General features: G+C 59.4%; 1 protein-coding gene across 2 annotated transcripts in view; it reads right to left on the bottom strand.

Moving 5' to 3' along the window:
• Positions 1–21364, bottom strand: part of TRAPPC10 (trafficking protein particle complex subunit 10) — a 98673-nt gene that overhangs the window by 72057 nt on the left and 5252 nt on the right. For both annotated transcript variants that reach the window (XM_069760389.1, XM_069760388.1), the window contains exons 2-8: positions 17061–17142; positions 15236–15371; positions 10246–10442; positions 9967–10162; positions 9435–9546; positions 9009–9256; positions 8784–8930 (exon numbers count right to left, since the gene is read on the bottom strand). In XM_069760389.1, coding sequence (XP_069616490.1) covers positions 8784–8930; positions 9009–9256; positions 9435–9546; positions 9967–10162; positions 10246–10442; positions 15236–15371; positions 17061–17142 — 1118 coding nt within the window. The remainder of the gene's footprint in view (positions 1–8783; positions 8931–9008; positions 9257–9434; positions 9547–9966; positions 10163–10245; positions 10443–15235; positions 15372–17060; positions 17143–21364) is intronic.

Here is a 21364-nt window from a genome sequence, read left to right as displayed (position 1 = left end):
CTCACATCAGACACGGGTTCTGCCCCCGTTCCCAACATCAGACCCTGACTCTGCCCCCGCTCCCCACATCAGACACTGATTCTGCCCCCGCTCCCCACATCAGACACTGATTCTGCCCCCGCTCCCCACATCAGACCCTGATTCTGCCCCCGCTCCCCACATCAGACCCTGACTCTGCCCCCGCTCCCCACATCAGACCCTGATTCTGCCCCCGCTCCCCACATCAGACCCTGATTCTGCCCCCGCTCCCCACATCAGACACTGATTCTGCCCCCGCTCCCCACATCAGACCCTGATTCTGCCCCCGCTCCTCACATCAGACCCTGATTCTGCCGCCGTTCCCAACATCAGACACCGATTCTGCCCCCGCTCCCCACATCAGACACTGATTCTGCCCCCGCTCCCCACATCAGACCCTGATTCTGCCCCCGCTCCCCACATCAGACACTGATTCTGCCCCCGCTCCCCACATCAGACCCTGATTCTGCCCCCGCTCCCCACATCAGACCCTGATTCTGCCCCCGCTCCCCACATCAGACCCTGATTCTGCCCCCGCTCCTCACATCAGACACGGATTCTGCCCCCGCTCCCCACATCAGACCCTGATTCTGCCCCCGCTCCCCACATCAGACACTGGTTCTGCCCCCGCTCCTCACATCAGACCCTGATTCTGCCCCCGCTCCCCACATCAGACCCTGATTCTGCCCCCGCTCCCCACATCAGACCCTGATTCTGCCCCCGCTCCCCACATCAGACCCTGATTCTGCCCCCGCTCCCCACATCAGACCCTGATTCTGCCCCCGCTCCCCACAGACACTGATTCTGCCCCCGCTCCCCACATCAGACACTGATTCTGCCCCCGCTCCCCACATCAGACCCTGATTCTGCCCCCGCTCCCCACATCAGACCCTGATTCTACCCCCCCTCCCCACATCAGACACAGGTTCTGCCCCCGCTCCCCACATCAGACACGGATTCTGCCCCCGCTCCCCACATCAGACACAGGTTCTGCCCCCGCTCCCCACATCAGACCCTGATTCTGCCCCCGCTCCCCACATCAGACCCTGATTCTGCCCCCGCTCCCCACATCAGACCCTGATTCTGCCCCCGCTCCCCACATCAGACCCTGATTCTGCCCCCGCTCCCCACATCAGACCCTGATTCTGCCCCCGCTCCCCACATCAGACCCTGATTCTGCCCCCGCTCCCCACATCAGACACAGGTTCTGCCCCCGCTCCCCACATCAGACACTGATTCCACTGATTCTGCCCCCGCTCCCCACATCAGACACTGATTCTGCCCCCGCTCCCCACATCAGACACTGATTCTGCCCCCGCTCCCCACATCAGACCCTGATTCTGCCCCCGCTCCCCACATCAGACCCTGATTCTGCCCCCACATCAGACACTGATTCTGCCCCCGCTCCCCACATCAGACCCTGATTCTGCCCCCGCTCCCCACATCAGACCCTGATTCTGCCCCCGCTCCCCACATCAGACACTGATTCTGCCCCCGCTCCCCACATCAGACACAGGTTCTGCCCCCGCTCCCCACATCAGACCCTGATTCTGCCCCCGCTCCCCACATCAGACCCTGATTCTGCCCCCGCTCCCCACATCAGACCCTGATTCTGCCCCCGCTCCCCACATCAGACACTGATTCTGCCCCCGCTCCCCACATCAGACCCTGATTCTGCCCCCGCTCCCCACATCAGACCCTGATTCTGCCCCCGCTCCCCACATCAGACACTGATTCTGCCCCCGCTCCCCACATCAGACACAGGTTCTGCCCCCGCTCCCCACATCAGACCCTGATTCTGCCCCCGCTCCCCACATCAGACCCTGATTCTGCCCCCGCTCCCCACATCAGACCCCGATTCTACCCCCGCTCCCCACATCAGACCCTGATTCTGCCCCCGCTCCCCACATCAGACACTGATTCTGCCCCCGCTCCCCACATCAGACCCTGATTCTGCCCCCGCTCCCCACATCAGACCCCGATTCTGCCCCCGCTCCTCACATCAGACCCTGATTCTGCCCCCGCTCCCCACATCAGACACAGGTTCTGCCCCCGCTCCCCACATCAGACCCTGATTCTGCCCCCGCTCCCCACATCAGACCCTGATTCTGCCCCCGCTCCCCACATCAGACCCTGATTCTACCCCCGCTCCCCACATCAGACCCTGATTCTACCCCCGCTCCCCACATCAGACCCTGATTCTACCCCCGCTCCCCACATCAGACCCTGATTCTACCCCCGCTCCCCACACCAGACCCTGATTCTGCCCCCGCTCCCCACATCAGACACGGATTCTGCCCCCGCTCCCCACACCAGACCCTGATTCTGCCCCCGCTCCCCACATCAGACACTGGTTCTGCCCCCGCTCCCCACATCAGACCCTGATTCTGCCCCCGCTCCTCACATCAGACACGGGTTCTGCCCCCGCTCCCCACATCAGACCCTGATTCTGCCCCCGCTCCCCACATCAGACACTGGTTCTGCCCCCGCTCCCCACATCAGACCCTGATTCTGCCCCCGCTCCCCACATCAGACACTGATTCTGCCCCCGCCCCACATCAGACCCTGATTCTGCCCCCGCTCCCCACACCAGACCCTGATTCTGCCCCCGCTCCCCACATCAGACACGGATTCTGCCCCCGCTCCCCACACCAGACCCTGATTCTGCCCCCGCTCCCCACATCAGACACTGGTTCTGCCCCCGCTCCCCACATCAGACCCTGATTCTGCCCCCGCTCCTCACATCAGACACGGGTTCTGCCCCCGTTCCCCACATCAGACCCTGATTCTGCCCCCGCTCCCCACATCAGACCCTGATTCTGCCCCCGCTCCCCACATCAGACCCTGACTCTGCCCCCGCTCCCCACATCAGACCCTGATTCTGCCCCCGCTCCCCACATCAGACCCTGATTCTGCCCCCGCTCCTCACATCAGACCCTGATTCTGCCGCCGTTCCCAACATCAGACACTGATTCTGCCCCCGCTCCCCACATCAGACACTGATTCTGCCCCCGCTCCCCACATCAGACACTGATTCTGCCCCCGCTCCCCACATCAGACCCTGATTCTGCCCCCGCTCCCCACATCAGACCCTGATTCTGCCCCCGCTCCCCACATCAGACCCTGACTCTGCCCCCGCTCCCCACATCAGACCCTGATTCTGCCCCCGCTCCCCACATCAGACCCTGATTCTGCCCCCGCTCCCCACATCAGACCCTGATTCTGCCCCCGCTCCTCACATCAGACCCTGATTCTGCCCCCGCTCCCCACATCAGACCCTGATTCTGCCCCCGCTCCTCACATCAGACCCTGACTCTGCCCCCGCTCCCCACATCAGACCCTGATTCTGCCCCCGCTCCCCACATCAGACCCTGATTCTGCCCCCGCTCCCCACATCAGACACTGATTCTGCCCCCGCTCCCCACATCAGACCCTGATTCTGCCCTCGCTCCTCACATCAGACCCTGATTCTGCCCCCGCTCCCCACATCAGACCCTGATTCTGCCCCCGCTCCCCACATCAGACCCTGATTCTGCCGCCGTTCCCCACATCAGACCCTGATTCTGCCCCCGCTCCCCACATCAGACACTGATTCTGCCCCCGCTCCCCACATCAGACACTGGTTCTGCCCCCGCTCACCACATCAGACCCTGATTCTGCCCCCGCTCCCCACATCAGACCCTGATTCTGCCCCCGCTCCCCACATCAGACACGGATTCTGCCCCCGCTCCCCACATCAGACACAGGTTCTGCCCCCGCTCCCCACATCAGACCCTGATTCTGCCCCCGCTCCCCACATCAGACCCTGATTCTGCCCCCACTCCCCACATCAGACCCTGATTCTGCCCCCGCTCCCCACATCAGACACTGGTTCTGCCCCCGCTCCCCACATCAGACCCTGATTCTGCCCCCGCTCCCCACATCAGACACGGATTCTGCCCCCGCTCCCCACATCAGACACTGATTCCGCCCCCGCTCCCCACATCAGACCCTGATTCTGCCCCCACTCCCCACATCAGACCCTGATTCTGCCCCCGCTCCCCACATCAGACCCTGATTCTGCCCCCGCTCCCCACATCAGACCCTGATTCTGCCCCCGCTCCCCACATCAGACCCTGATTCTGCCCCCGCTCCCCACATCAGACCCTGATTCTGCCCCCACTCCCCACATCAGACCCTGATTCTGCCCCCACTCCCCACATCAGACCCTGATTCTGCCCCCGCTCCCCACATCAGACACAGGTTCTGCCCCCGCTCCCCACATCAGACCCTGATTCTGCCCCCGCTCCCCACATCAGACCCTGATTCTGCCCCCGCTCCCCACATCAGACCCTGATTCTGCCCCCACTCCCCACATCAGACCCTGATTCTGCCCCCGCTCCTCACATCAGACACTGATTCTGCCCCCGCTCCCCACATCAGCCACTGATTCTGCCCCCGCTCCCCACATCAGACACAGGTTCTGCCCCCGCTCCCCACATCAGACCCTGATTCTGCCCCCGCTCCCCACATCAGACCCTGATTCTGCCCCCGCTCCCCACATCAGACCCTGATTCTGCCCCCACTCCCCACATCAGACCCTGATTCTGCCCCCGCTCCCCACATCAGACACAGGTTCTGCCCCCGCTCCCCACATCAGACCCTGATTCTGCCCCCGCTCCCCACATCAGACCCTGATTCTGCCCCCGCTCCCCACATCAGACCCTGATTCTGCCCCCACTCCCCACATCAGACCCTGATTCTGCCCCCGCTCCTCACATCAGACCCTGATTCTGCCCCCACTCCCCACATCAGACCCTGATTCTGCCCCCGCTCCCCACATCAGACACAGGTTCTGCCCCCGCTCCCCACATCAGACCCTGATTCTGCCCCCGCTCCCCACATCAGACCCTGATTCTGCCCCCGCTCCCCACATCAGACCCTGATTCTGCCCCCACTCCCCACATCAGACCCTGATTCTGCCCCCGCTCCTCACATCAGACCCTGATTCTGCCCCCGCTCCCCACATCAGACCCTGATTCTGCCCCCACTCCCCACATCAGACCCTGATTCTGCCCCCGCTCCTCACATCAGACACTGATTCTGCCCCCGCTCCCCACATCAGACCCTGATTCTGCCCCCGCTCCCCACATCAGACCCTGATTCTGCCCCCGCTCCCCACATCAGACACAGGTTCTGCCCCCGCTCCCCACATCAGACCCTGATTCTGCCCCCGCTCCCCACATCAGACACTGATTCTGCCCCCGCTCCCCACATCAGACACTGATTCTGCCCCCGCTCCCCACATCAGACACTGATTCTGCCCCCGCTCCCCACATCAGACACAGGTTCTGCCCCCGCTCCCCACATCAGACCCTGATTCTGCCCCCGCTCCCCACATCAGACACTGATTCTGCCCCCGCTCCCCACATCAGACCCTGATTCTGCCCCCACTCCCCACATCAGACCCTGATTCTGCCCCCGCTCCCCACATCAGACACAGGTTCTGCCCCCGCTCCCCACATCAGACCCTGATTCTGCCCCCGCTCCCCACATCAGACCCTGATTCTGCCCCCGCTCCCCACATCAGACACAGGTTCTGCCCCCGCTCCCCACATCAGACCCTGATTCTGCCCCCGCTCCCCACATCAGACACTGATTCTGCCCCCGCTCCCCACATCAGACACAGGTTCTGCCCCCGCTCCCCACATCAGACCCTGATTCTGCCCCCGCTCCCCACATCAGACCCTGATTCTGCCCCCGCTCCCCACATCAGACACAGGTTCTGCCCCCGCTCCCCACATCAGACCCTGATTCTGCCCCCGCTCCCCACATCAGACACTGATTCTGCCCCCGCTCCCCACATCAGACACTGATTCTGCCCCCGCTCCCCACATCAGACACTGATTCTGCCCCCGCTCCCCACATCAGACCCTGATTCTGCCCCCGCTCCCCACATCAGACCCTGATTCTGCCCCCGCTCCCCACATCAGACACAGGTTCTGCCCCCGCTCCCCACATCAGACCCTGATTCTGCCCCCGCTCCCCACATCAGACACTGATTCTGCCCCCGCTCCCCACATCAGACCCTGATTCTGCCCCCACTCCCCACATCAGACCCTGATTCTGCCCCCGCTCCCCACATCAGACCCTGATTCTGCCCCCACTCCCCACATCAGACCCTGATTCTGCCCCCACTCCCCACATCAGACCCTGATTCTGCCCCCGCTCCCCACATCAGACACAGGTTCTGCCCCCGCTCCCCACATCAGACACTGATTCCACTGATTCTGCCCCCGCTCCCCACATCAGACACTGATTCTGCCCCCGCTCCCCACATCAGACACTGATTCTGCCCCCGCTCCCCACATCAGACCCTGATTCTGCCCCCGCTCCCCACATCAGACCCGGATTCTGCCCCCGCTCCCCACATCAGACACTGATTCTGCCCCCGCTCCCCACATCAGACACTGATTCTGCCCCCGCTCCCCACATCAGACCCTGATTCTGCCCCCGCTCCCCACATCAGACCCTGATTCTGCCCCCACTCCCCACATCAGACCCTGATTCTGCCCCCACTCCCCACATCAGACCCTGATTCTGCCCCCGCTCCCCACATCAGACACAGGTTCTGCCCCCGCTCCCCACATCAGACACTGATTCCACTGATTCTGCCCCCGCTCCCCACATCAGACCCTGATTCTGCCCCCGCTCCCCACATCAGACCCTGATTCTGCCCCCGCTCCCCACATCAGACCCTGATTCTGCCCCCGCTCCCCACATCAGACCCTGATTCTGCCCCCGCTCCCCACATCAGACACTGATTCTGCCCCCGCTCCCCACATCAGACCCTGATTCTGCCCCCGCTCCCCACATCAGACCCTGATTCTGCCCCCGCTCCTCACATCAGACACTGATTCTGCCCCCGCTCCTCACATCAGACCCTGATTCTGCCCCCGCTCCCCACATCAGACACTGATTCTGCCCCCGCTCCCTACATCAGACCCTGATTCTGCTCCCGCTCCCCACATCAGACCCTGATTCTGCCCCCGCTCCCCACATCAGACCCTGATTCTGCCCCCGCTCCCCACATCAGACACTGATTCTGCCCCCGCTCCCCACATCAGACACTGATTCTGCCCCCGCTCCCCACATCAGACACGGATTCTGCCCCCGCTCCCCACATCAGACCCTGATTCTGCCCCCGCTCCCCACATCAGACACTGATTCTGCCCCCGCTCCCCACATCAGACCCTGACTCTGCCCCCGCTCCTCACATCAGACACGGATTCTGCCCCCGCTCCCCACATCAGACCCTGATTCTGCCCCCGCTCCCCACATCAGACCCTGATTCTGCTCCCGCTCCCCACATCAGACACTGACTCTGCCCCCGCTCCCCACATCAGACACTGGTTCTGCCCCCGCTCCTCACATCAGACCCTGATTCTGCCCCCGCTCCTCACATCAGACACGGATTCTGCCCCCGCTCCCCACATCAGACCCTGATTCTGCCCCCGCTCCTCACATCAGACACTGGTTCTGCCCCCGCTCCTCACATCAGACACGGATTCTGCCCCCGCTCCCCACATCAGACCCTGACTCTGCCCCCGCTCCCCACATCAGACACTGGTTCTGCCCCCGCTCCCTACATCAGACCCTGATTCTGCCCCCGCTCCCCACATCAGACCCTGATTCTGCCCCCGCTCCCCACATCAGACCCTGATTCTACCCCCGCTCCCCACATCAGACACTGATTCTGCCCCTGCTCCCCACATCAGACCCTGATTCTGCCCCCGCTCCCCACATCAGACACTGGTTCTGCCCCCGCTCCCCACATCAGACACTGATTCTGCCCCCGCTCCCCACATCAGACCCCGATTCTGCCCCCGCTCCCCACATCAGACACTGATTCTGCCGCCGTTCCCCACATCAGACACTGATTCTGCCCCCGCTCCCCACATCAGACACTGATTCTGCCCCCGCTCCCCACATCAGACACTGATTCTGTCCCCGCTCCCCACATCAGACCCTGATTCTGCCCCCGCTCCCCACATCAGACACTGATTCTGCCCCCGCTCCCCACATCAGACCCTGATTCTGCCCCCGCTCCCCACATCAGACACAGGTTCTGCCCCCGTTCCCCACATCAGACCCTGATTCTGCCCCCGCTCCCCACATCAGACCCTGATTCTGCCCCCGCTCCCCACATCAGACACTGGTTCTGCCCCCGCTCCTCACATCAGACCCTGATTCTGCCCCCGCTCCCCACATCAGACCCTGATTCTGCCCCCGCTCCCCACATCAGACACTGATTCTGCCCCCGCTCCTCACATCAGACACTGATTCTGCCCCCGCTCCCCACATCAGACACTGATTCTGCCCCCGCTCCCCACATCAGACACTGATTCTGCCCCCGCTTCCCACATCAGACACTGATTCTGCCCCCGCTCCCCACATCAGACACTGATTCTGCCCCCGCTCCTCACATCAGACACTGATTCTGCCCCCGCTCCCCACATCAGACACGGGTTCTGCCCCCGCTCCCCACATCAGACCCTGATTCTGCCCCCGCTCCCTACATCAGACCCTGATTCTGCCCCCGCTCCCTACATCAGACCCTGATTCTGCCCCCGCTTCCCACATCAGACACTGATTCTGCCCCCGCTCCCCACATCAGACCCTGATTCTGCCCCCGCTCCCCACATCAGACACGGGTTCTGCCCCCGCTCCCCACATCAGACCCTCGCTCCACCAAACTCCTTCCAGCGCCAGCACCTCACACCAACCTTTTCCGTGGCGTAGCTCCATAGCCCCACAGTGTGGGAGATGTTGGCGTCTATCTGAGCTCTTTCACAGCAGCCCTCGATCCTCTGCAAAACTTCCAGACAGCTCAGGAACACCCAACAGTCCAAAGCCCCCGGGGGAACAACCACCTGCCGGGTCACACAAGGAAAGAGTAGTTGTCATGTAGGCCATCACGATGGTGTGCAGAGCGGAGCACCGACACTCACCTCCAGCAGCTGCAGCTCTTGCACACAGTTATGGAGGAGCTCCAGAGCCCGGCCGGCCACCTCCCAGGGCCGCTGCAGGAAGAGGAGCAGGGTGCACTGGCGAGAGAAGAGGTAACTCCGCAGCTCCAGAAGGTTGGCCCGACTGCGCTGAATCAAGTCTCTTTTCTCCATGTCAATGGGTTTCCTTAGTGCAAGACCGTCCCAGCTCTGCACCGGCTGACAAAAAGAACTGAGCCAGTTCGCCCCATCTGGTAAGAAACATCACTGGGGTGAGCGCCAGGTTCATTAGGAAATCAGGCAGATATGGCAGAGAGTGACACTGCCCACAGGACACCAGGCAGAGTGACGGCAGTGCCACTGAACACATCCACAGGGGCCACACAAACTGAAGACAAAGATCAGGCAGAGCGCGGGTCGTCTACTCACCACCAGCACCAAAGTTCAGCACATACTGGGAGAAGAGGGCGTCTAACTCGTCATACTGGACTAGGGCGTCCTCAAACTGCTGCAGCATCTCAAAGACAAAGGCCAACTCCTCCTGCAACCGAGACATCAGAGCAAAAGACAACGCTGTGAGGGCGAGAGACTGCGATGGAGAGCCGACATCAACCACACTGCACCATGATGTGCCGACCAGTCATCACCTCTGCCGACATCAACCACACTGCACCATGATGTGCCGACCAGTCATCACCTCTGCCGACATCAACCACACTGCACCATGATGTGCCGACCAGTCATCACCTCTGCTCCAGCTGGCGTGGTGGGCGCGGATCTCTGGGGGTCCCCTCACACTACTAGACATTAGGACAGACTATGCCGACCTCGCACCACCCACCTGCACCATGATGTGCCGACCAGTCATCACCTCTGCTCCAGCTCGTGTGGTGGGCGCGGATCTCTGGGGGTCCCTCACACTACTAGACATTAGGACAGACTATGCCGACCTCGCACCCACCTGCACCATGAAGTAGTCACAGAAGCTCCAGCCCGGCTCCGTCCTCTTCTCTCGGAGGGTTCTCATCTCGTCTTCAAAGTGTCCAAGATTTCGGGTGAAGGAAGTGAGGAGCAGCGTGCGCAGCTTTGACAGAAAGAGAGACCAGGACTCCTGGGAGCGGGACGTGTCCTTCAGGGGGTCCACGAGCACCATGCACCTGCAGGAGGGAAGATACTGACCCTGAAACTGCAGCTACAGGGGGGGCAGCCAGACCCATGTCACAAGCCCCCAAACCCTCACCTGTCGCTCTGCTTGTTGCAGAAGTCGCTGCGGATCTTGTCGGCGATGGACGTTCGCGGTAAGATGTTGGTTTTGTTTTTTTTCTTGGCTTCGCTCTCCACAATCACTATCAACCAGTCATTGGTACCGTGGGCGCGCAGCGAGTTCTGCCACTTGGTGAGGTCATCCTTGGTGGTGGCTTTATACACTTCTGTATCCTGAGAACAGTCACAGAGATCATAGGTCAGGGTATATAATGGACACAGACTGCGCTGAGAACAGGGTCCGGGTGAATCCCACCACTACCGAGCCCATCGCCTCAACGTGAAAGCAAGCGACGTCCAGACAGCAGAAGACACGAGTACACACAAGAGCCTGGTCAGAGCGACAGGTCATGCACCACAATGTCCACCAGCAACACTACCCCATCCACCGGCATCTACAGGGCCGCATCAGCATCGCCCCGTCCACCGGCATCTACAGGCGGCACCAGCATTGCCCCCGTCCACCGGCATCTACAGGCGGCACCAGCATTGCCCCGTCCACCGGCATCTACAGGCGGCACCGGCATCTACAGGCGGCACCAGCATCGCCCCGTCCACCGGCATCTCTAGGCCGCACCAGCATCGCCCCGTCAACCACAGGGCCGCACCAGCACCGCCCCATCCACTGGCATCTACAGGCCGCACCGACACCGCCCCGTCCACCTGCATCTACAAGACCGCATTAGCACCGCCCCATCCACTGGAATCTACAGGCCGCACCAGCATCGCCCCGTCAACGACAGCGCCGCACCAGCATCGCCCCGTCCACCGGCATCTACAGGCGGCACCAAATCGCCCCGTCCACCGGCATCTACAGGCCGCACCAGCATCGCCCCGTCAACCACAGGGCCGCATTAGCACCGCCCCGTCCACCTGCATCTACAAGACCGCACCAGCACCACCCCATCCACTGGCATCTACAGGCCGCACCGACACCGCCCCGTCCACCTGCATCTACAAGACCGCATTAGCACCGCCCCATCCACTGGCATCTACAGGCAGCACCAGCATCGCCCCGTCAACCACAGGGCCGCACCAGCATCGCCCCGTCAAACACAGGGCCGCATTAGCACCGCCCCGTCCACCTGCATCTACAAGACCGCACCAGCACCGCCCCATCCACTGGCATCTAAAGGCCGCACCAGCATCGCCCCGTCAACGACAAGGCCGCATCAGCACCGCCCCGTCCACAGGCATCTACAGGGCCGCATCAGCACCGCCCCCCTCCACCGGCATCTACAGGACGGCACCAGCACCGCCCCGTCCACTTACATGTACAAGACCGCACCAGCACCGCCCCGTCCACCTGCATCTACAAGGCCGCACCAACACCGCCCCGTCCACCTGCATCTACAAGGCCGCACCAGCACCGCCCCGACCACCTGCATCTACAAGGCCGCACCAACACCGCCCCGTCCACCTGCATCTACAAGGCCGCACCGACACCGCCCACTTGCATCTACAAGACCGCACCAGCATCGCCCCGTCAACCACAGGGCCGCATCAGCACCGCCCCGTCTACCTGCATCTACAAGACCGCACCAGCATCGCCCCGTCAACGACAGGGCCGCATCAGCACCGCCCCGTCTACCTGCATCTACAAGACCGCACCATCACCGCGCCGTCCACCGGCATCTACAAGACCGCACCAGCACTGCCCAGTCCACCTGCATTTACAGGGCCGCATCAGAACCGCCCCGTCCACTGGCATCTACAGGCCGCACCAGCACCGCCCCGTCCACTGGCATCTACAGGCCGCACCAGCATCGCCCCGTCAACTACAGGGTTGCATCAGCACCGCCCCGTCCACCTGCATCTACAAGACCGCACCAGCACCGCCCCCGTCCACTGGCATCTACATGGCCGCACCAGCACCGCCCCCGTCATCTACAGGGCAGCACCAGCATCGCCCACCAGCATCTACATGGCCACACCAGCATCGCCCCCGTCCACTGGTACCTACAGGGCAGCACCAGCATCGCCCCCATCCACCGGCATCTACAGGGCCACACCAGCATCGCCCCCGTCCACCGGCATCTACAGGGCCACACCAGCACCGCCCTGTCCACCGGCATCTACAGGGCCACACCAGCACCGCCCTGTCCACCGGCATCTACAGGGCCACACCAGCACCGCCCTGTCCACCGGCATCTACAGGGCCACACCAGCACCGCCCTGTCCACCGGCATCTACACGGCCACACCAGCATCGCCCCCATCCAGCGGCATCTACAGGCGGCACCAGCATCGCCCCCGTCCAGCGGCATCTACAGGGCCACACCAGCATCGCCCCCGTCCACCGGCATCTACAGGGCCACACCAGCACCGCCCTGTCCACCGGCATCTACACGGCCACACCAGCATCGCCCCCATCCAGCGGCATCTACAGGGCCGCACCAGCATCGCCCCGATCCAGCGACATCTACACGGCCACACCAGCATCGCCCCCATCCAGCGGCATCTACAGGGCCGCACCAGCATCGCCCCCGTCCAGCGGCATCTACAGGGCCGCACCAGCATCGCCCCTGTCCAGCGGCACCTACAGGGCAGCACCAGCATCGCCCCCATCCAGCGGCATCTACAGGGCAGCACCAGCATCGACCCTGTCCAGCGGCATCTACAGGGCCACACCAGCATCGCCCCCGTCCACCGGCATCTACATGGCCGCACCAGCATCGCCCACCAGCATCTACAGGGCTGCACCAGCACCGCCCCCGTCCACCGGCATCTACAGGGCAGCACCAGCATCGCCCCCGTCCACCGGCATCTACAGGGCAGCACCAGCATCGCCCCCGTCCACCGGCATCTACAGGGCAGCACCAGCATCGCCCACCAGCATCTACAGGGCCGCACCAGCATCGCCCCCGTCCACCGGCATCTACAGGGCAGCACCAGCACCGCCCTGTCAACTGGCACCTACAGGGCAGCACCAGCATCGCCCCCGTCCACCGGCATCTACAGGGCAGCACCAGCATCGCCCCCGTCCACCGGCATCTACAGGGCCACACCAGCATCGCCCACCAGCATCTACAGGGCAGCACCAGCATCGCCCCCGTCCACCGGCATCTACAGGGCAGCACCAGCATCGCCCCCGTCCACCGGCATCTACAGGGCCACACCAGCATCGCCCACCAGCACCTACAGGGCAGCACCAGCATCGCCCACCAGCACCTACAGGGCAGCACCAGCATCGCCCCCGTCCACCGGCATCTACAGGGCAGCACCAGCATCGCCCACCAGCATCTACAGGGCCGCACCAGCATCGCCCCCGTCCACCGGCATCTACAGGGCCACACCAGCATCGCCCCCGTCCACCGGCATCTACAGGGCTGCACCAGCATCGCCCCCGTCCACCGGCATCTACAGGGCAGCACCAGCATCGCCCCCGTCCACCGGCATCTACAGGGCAGCACCAGCATCGCCCCCGTCCACCAGAATCTACATGGCCACACCAGCATCGCCCCCGTCCACTGGTACCTACAGGGCAGCACCAGCATCGCCCCCGTCCACCGGCATCTACAGGGCCACACCAGCATCGCCCACCAGCATCTACAGGGCAGCACCAGCATCGCCCACCAGCATCTACAGGGCAGCACCAGCATCGCCCCCGTCCACCGGCATCTACAGGGCAACACCAGCATCGCCCACCAGCATCTACAGGGCCGCACCAGCATCGCCCCCGTCCACCGGCATCTACAGGGAAACCAGCACCGCCCTGTCAACTGGCACCTACAGGGCAGCACCAGCACCGCCCACCAGCACCTACAGGGCAGCATCAGCACCTCCCTGTCCACCGGCATCTACAGGGCAGTACCAGCATCGCCCCCGTCCACCGGCATCTACAGGGCAGCACCAGCATCGCCCCCGTCCACCGGCACCTACAGGGCAGCACCAGCATCGCCCACCAGCACCTACAGGGCAGCATCAGCACCTCCCTGTCCACTGGCATCTACAGGGCCGCACCAGCACCGCCACAGCCCCGTACATACAGGTCGACTGCCATCAATAGTCTTCTGTACATACCCCACATGCAGTGCTGCCCCTATAGATGTCCCAGTGCGGAGTCCGCTCACTCTGCTGCTCCGGCTACACTCAGGCAGAACGTCTCCTACGCTCCACATATAACACCAGACGTCACCAGACTCAGACGTCACACACCGAGACCTCCTCCGACCTCACAGCTCCACCAGATCCTGTGGGAATCTCCCAGGACGCCTGCAGGATCCCGCACCTCCCCCGCCTGTGGGAAACGCTCTCTGCACATCACAACCCTACTGCACCTTATACACAGACATCATAGACCCCCGGATATAAAACACAGAGCTACCGGACCCCCGCTGCCCCTTATACACAGAGCTCCAGGGACCCCCGCTGCCCCTTATACACAGCTCCAGGGACCCCCGCTGCCCCTTATACACAGAGCTCCAGGGACCCCCGCTGCCCCTCATACACAGAGCTCCAGGGACCCCCGCTGCCCCTCATACACAGAGCTCCAGGGACCCCCGCTGCCCCTTATACACAGAGCTCCAGGGACCCCCGCTGCCCCTTATACACAGAGCTCCAGGGACCCCCGCTGCCCCTTATACACAGAGCTCCAGGGACCCCCGCTGCCCCTTATACACAGAGCTCCAGGGACCCCCGCTGCCCCTTATACACAGAGCTCCAGGGACCCCCGCTGCCCCTTATACACAGAGCTCCAGGGACCCCTGCAGCCCCTTTCTTTGGAGCACCATACTGTGTGTGGGGGGGGGGGGGCACCATACTGTATGAGGGGGGGGCACCATACTTTGTGAGGGGGGGGCGCATCATACTGTGTGAGGGGGGGGGCGCACCATACTAGACTACGGATAAGAGTGTGGCACCGCAATAGTACACTGACCCCTCGTGTTTGGGGTCTCCTCATTACTGGGGAGCCTGTTACCCTTTGTCCAGTGACCCCCGTCACCCGCCACAGCTGAGAATACTGACACAGCACTCGGTCCAGTAGATGTGCAGGAACGGGAAAGTCAGCAGCGCTTTGTTCCCTTCTTTAGGCAGAAGTTCTTCCTTAAACTGGACAAAGTTGGACTCCAGGTGAATCATCTTCGGAGCACGGCCATAAGCCCTGGCGAGAAGAAGAAATGATTACTAACAACGCCCAGAGACCGCCACCTGCCCGAAAACCTACAGCCACGGGACCGCCACCTGCCCGAAAACCTACAGCCACGGGACCACCACCTGCCCGAAAACCTACAGCCACGGGACCACCACCTGCCCCATACCCTACAGCCACGGGACCGCCACCTGCCCCAAACCCTACAGCCACGGGACCGCCACCTGCCCGAAAACCTACAGCCACGGGACCACCACCTGCCCCATACCCTACAGCCACGGGACCGCCACCTGCCCCATACCCTACAGCCACGGGACCGCCACCTGCCCGAAAACCTACAGCCACGGGACCACCACCTGCCCCATACCCTACAGCCACGGGACCGCCACCTGCCCCAAACCCTACAGCCACGGGACCGCCACCTGCCCCATACCCTACAGCCACGGGACCGCCACCTGCCCCATACCCTACAGCCACGGGACCGCCACCTGCCCGAAAACCTACAGCCACGGGACCACCACCTGCCCCATACCCTACAGCCACGGGACCGCCACCTGCCCCAAACCCTACAGCCACGGGACCGCCACCTGCCCCATACCCTACAGCCACGGGACCGCCACCTGCCCCATACCCTACAGCCACGGGACCGCCACCTGCCCCAAACCCTACAGCCACGGGACCGCCACCTGCCCCATACCCTACAGCCACGGGACCGCCACCTGCCCCAAACCCTACAGCCACGGGACCGCCACCTGCCCCATACCCTACAACCACGGGACCGCCACCTGCCCCATACCCTACAGCCACGGGACCGCCACCTGCCCCATACCCTACAGCCACGGGACCGCCACCTGCCCCATACCCTACAGCCACGGGACCGCCACCTGCCCCATACCCTACAGCCACGGGACCGCCACCTGTCCCTATACGCTACACCCACGGGACCGCCACCTGCCCCTATACGCTACAGCCACGTGACCGCCACCTGCCCCATACCCTACAGCCACGGGACCGCCACCTGCCCCATACCCTACAGCCACGGGACCGCCACCTGCCCCCATACCCTACAGCCACGGGACCGCCACCTGCCCCAAACCCTACAGCCACGGGACCGCCACCTGCCCCAAACCCTACAGCCACGGGACCGCCACCTGCCCGAAAACCTACAGCCACGGGACCGCCACCTGCCCCATACCCTACAGCCACGGGACCGCCACCTGCCCCAAACCCTACAGCCACGGGACCGCCACCTGCCCCAAACCCTACAGCCACGGGACCGCCACCTGCCCCAAACCCTACAGCCACGGGACCGCCACCTGCCCCAAACCCTACAGCCACGGGACCGCCACCTGCCCCAAACCCTACAGCCACGGGACCGCCACCTGCCCCAAACCCTACAGCCACGGGACCGCCACCTGCCCCAAACCCTACAGCCACGAGACCGCCACCTGCCCCATACCCTACAGCCACGGGACCGCCACCTGCCCCATACCCTACAGCCACGGGACCGCCACCTGCCCCATACCCTACAGACACGGGCCACCACCCAACGCCAAACCAAACCTTGTAGATCAGGACCACCTCTAGCTCCCATACCTTGGGGCCCCGAGACTACATACACTTTTACAATATGGATCAGATTGACCCTCATTTTACAATATGGATGAGAAGGAAAATGACAATAAATGGCGGTGCCCTCACCTCCGCCACTCCATCGCGTCTCGTGGCAGCTGCTGTGTCAGGGTGGAATACACTGCAGTGAACAGACTCTGGTCTCCAGCACCTGAGGGAGCGAGGTACAGAAGTCAGAGGCCACAACTCAAACCTCGTAACATATACACACACATACTAGGAAGAACTGGGGGAGAATAACAACTATGATATAATACTCTTATTGGGTCGGGGTCTATCAGCGCGGCAATCTATCAGCGCGGCAATCTATCAGCGCGGCAATCTATCAGCGCGGCAATCTATCAGCGCGGCACGGCTAGAATTGGAAACTTTGCCGGCTCCTTCTTGCAGTAGCTCCACATCTGTCAGATTACGGGGGCGCCATCTTCAGGTCACCACAGATTGCCCCTTGGGTTCAGGTCTGGGCTCGGCTGCTACAGGACATACATCTTCTTCTGGTGAAGCCGTTCTTTTGGGGATTTGGAGGTCGCTTAGGGTCGTTCTCTGCTGAAAGGCGAAATTCCTCCTCACCTCCAGTTTTTTAGCAGAGGCCGGAGGAGTCTCATGTAAATTCGTTTGGTATCTTGACTGTCCATAATCCCCTCCTCCTCATCTGTGGATCCTGGTCCAGCTGCAGAAAAACTGCCCCAAAGCACAATGCTGCCTCCACCATGCCTCATTGTGGGGATGGGGATCTTCTGGTGATGCTTGGTGTTGGCTTTGTGTCTTTTGGAATTACGGCCACAAAGTTCCCCCTCGGTATCATCAGACAGAACACGTTTCCCTGCTTCTGGCCGATGTGATGGAAGTTTTACAGAACATAGCCAGGCCGTTAGGCTTTTTTTTTGTAAGAAAAGGCTCCATCTTCTCACGCAACACTCTGGACATATCAAAAATACGGGAGATAGTCACATGCAGGACACAACCAGGACTGGCCACAAATTCCTGCAGCTCCTTTACTGTTGCCATCGGCCTCTTGCAGCCTCCAGGGACAATGTTCTTCTGGTATTTTCAGCAATTTCAGAGGGACGTCCAGCTCTACCTAATGTCACTGATCTGTCAGATTTCAGCCACTTCTTGACGCCTTCAGTGGCCATGGTAGATTTAAAGCCTTGGAAATGTTTTTTGTACCTTGTCCTGACTGACAACTATCTATCCACTATGAGATCCCTTGCTGGGTTGTCAGCTGTTTACGGACCAGAAAGTGTCAGGAAAATCCTCCAAGAGCAGAGACACGCCCTCTGGGGTCACTGTGGCTATGCACTGACTACTACGCAACATGAGGGGAAATGTGATTGGCTGATTCTGAGCACAATCACATCCCCAGTTATAAGAGGGTGTTCACATTTATGCAACCACATTACTGCAGAATTGTTATTATTTCCCCTCAAAATGCTTTCAGTTCGTTTCTCAGTGGATTTGTACAGATTATGGACGACATTAACGGGGAACAAGTCCTGAAATAATTCTTCTTGGTGGGATTGCGACTTGACATACACTTGGTATTATATTAGAGGTTGTAGTGAAATATGTCCTGGTATGGATGTATGACCAGCAGTAAATTAGCATCTGTCTAGGCTGCAGCTCTCACAAAGACTTAGGTTATCCCAGAAACTGACAGCCTTCCTAGTCTCCCCCCAGGGGGATGTCCTGAGAACACACAGGTGGAAACATTTCACACCTTCTGACTCTTTTGAAGAGAGACGCCAATTGCAGCATGAAAATATTTACTATGAGAAACGTCACACAAATAGGTTCAAAGAAAAACAATGTATTCATTGGTAAAATAGCCGGGATCCAGTCACTAACCAGAGATTAGAATATTAACCTCTAGAAATCTGACCTCCAAGGGGACTCTATGAATTAGGCCTTTACACATAGAAACACGTTGACAGATTGAGGGGCAGCCAAGCCATTCCATATTCATCCCCCCTCAGGGTACTGAAAAGTTTAGATATTTCTGTAAGTTTTCTCCCTTTATTTTAGAACTGTTTTGCATATTTGTATGTCACTTTTTATTTCCATATTTTTATAGCTTTTATTGCAAGCACTGTACCTTTTCTATTAAAGCTTGAAACTTTAATAAGTCTGATCCTTGTATGCTCAAAAGAATCCATAGCCTTAGAGTGTGGGCTCCTGGTGATTGGCAGACAATAGTCGTAATATTTCCGGGTCTTTTCGCCCGTGTGTTCGGCGAGTGGTGGCAGCGTGTATGAGCGGGGGTGCATGGACTGTGTCGGGGTGCAAATTATGCTCCCATTACAGGATAGGACAGAGGCTGAATGCTGGACTGAGTGAGAGGAGATGGGCTTGCGCCTGCAAGGGTTAACCTAAGTCACATGCCGAGAAGCCGGTAGGTGACAGGGGTGTGGAGACTTTTTATATCTACTGTATGTATAGAGGTACACAGTATATACAGGTATTATGTACAGATATATATGGGGCAGTACAGGGAGTGTGTATAGGGGTACACAGTATATACAGGTATTATGTACAGATATATATGGGGCAGCACAGGGAGTGTGTATAGGGGTACACAGTATATACAGGTAGTATGTACAGATATATGTGGGGCAGTACAGGGAGTGTGTATAGGGGTACACAGTATATATAGGTATTATGTACAGATATATATGGGGCAGTACAGGGAGTGTGTATAGGGGTACACAGTATATACAGGTATTATGTACAGATATATATGGGGCAGTACAGGGAGTGTGTATAGGGGTACACAGTATATACAGGTATTATGTACAGATATATATGGGGCAGCACAGGGAGTGTGTATAGGGGTACACAGTATATACAGGTAGTATGTACAGATATATATGGGGCAGTACAGGGAGTGTGTATAGGGGTACACAGTATATACAGGTATTATGTACAGATATATATGGGGCAGTACAGGGAGTGTGTATAGAGGTACACAGTATATACAGGTATTATGTACAGATATATATGGGGCAGCACAGGGAGTGTGTATAGAGGTACACAGTATATACAGGTAGTATGTACAGATATATATGGGGCAGCACAGGGAGTGTGTATAGGGGTACACAGTATATACAGGTATTATGTACAGATATATATGGGGCAGTACAGGGAGTGTGTATAGGGGTACACAGTATATACAGGTAGTATGTACAGATATATATGGGGCAGCACAGGGAGTGTGTATAGAGGTACACAGTATATACAGGTATTATGTACAGATATATATGGGGCAGCACAGGGAGTGTGTATAGAGGTACACAGTATATACAGGTAGTATGTACAGATATATATGGGGCAGCACAGGGAGTGTGTATAGGGGTACACAGTATATACAGGTAGTATGTACAGATATATATGGGGCAGTACAGGGAGTGTGTATAGGGGTACACAGTATATATAGGTATGTACAGATATATATGGGGCAGTACAGTGAGTGTGTATAGGGGTACACAGTATATACAGGTATTATGTACAGATATATATGGGGCAGCACAGGGAGTGTGTATAGGGGTACACAGTATATACAGGTAGTATGTACAGATATATATGGGGCAGCACAGGGAGTGTGTATAGGGGTACACAGTATATACAGGTATTATGTACAGATATATATGGGGCAGCACAGGGAGTGTGTATAGGGGTACACAGTATATACAGGTATTATGTACAGATATATATGGGGCAGTACAGGGAGTGTGTATAGAGGTACACAGTATATACAGGTAGTATGTACAGATATATATGGGGCAGTACAGGGAGTGTGTATAGGGGTACACAGTATATACAGGTAGTATGTACAGATATATATGGGGCAGCACAGGGAGTCTGTATAGGGGTACACAGTATATACAGGTATTATGTACAGATATATATGGGGCAGTACAGGGAGTGTGTATAGGGGTACACAGTATATACAGGTATTATGTACAGATATATATGGGGCAGTACAGGGAGTGTGTATAGGGGTACACAGTATATACAGGTATTATGTACAGATATATATGGGGCAGTACAGGGAGTGTGTATAGGGGTACACAGTATATACAGGTATTATGTACAGATATATATGGGGCAGTACAGGGAGTGTGTATAGAGGTACACAGTATATATAGGTATGTACAGATATATATGGGGCAGTACAGGGAGTGTGTATAGGAGTACACAGTATATACAGGTATTATGTACAGATATATGTGGGGCAGTACAGGGAGTGTGTATAGGGGTACACAGTATATACAGGTATTATGTACAGATATACGTCGGGCAGTACAGGGAGTGTGTATAGGGGTACACAGTATATATAGGTATGTACAGATATATATGGGGCAGTACAGTGAGTG

This window comes from Ranitomeya imitator, chromosome 3, assembly GCF_032444005.1.
Source record: "Ranitomeya imitator isolate aRanImi1 chromosome 3, aRanImi1.pri, whole genome shotgun sequence".
Lineage (NCBI taxonomy): Eukaryota > Metazoa > Chordata > Amphibia > Anura > Dendrobatidae > Ranitomeya > Ranitomeya imitator.
Note: the sequence above shows the minus strand (reverse complement) of the source record. Positions and strands in the feature narration are given on the sequence as shown.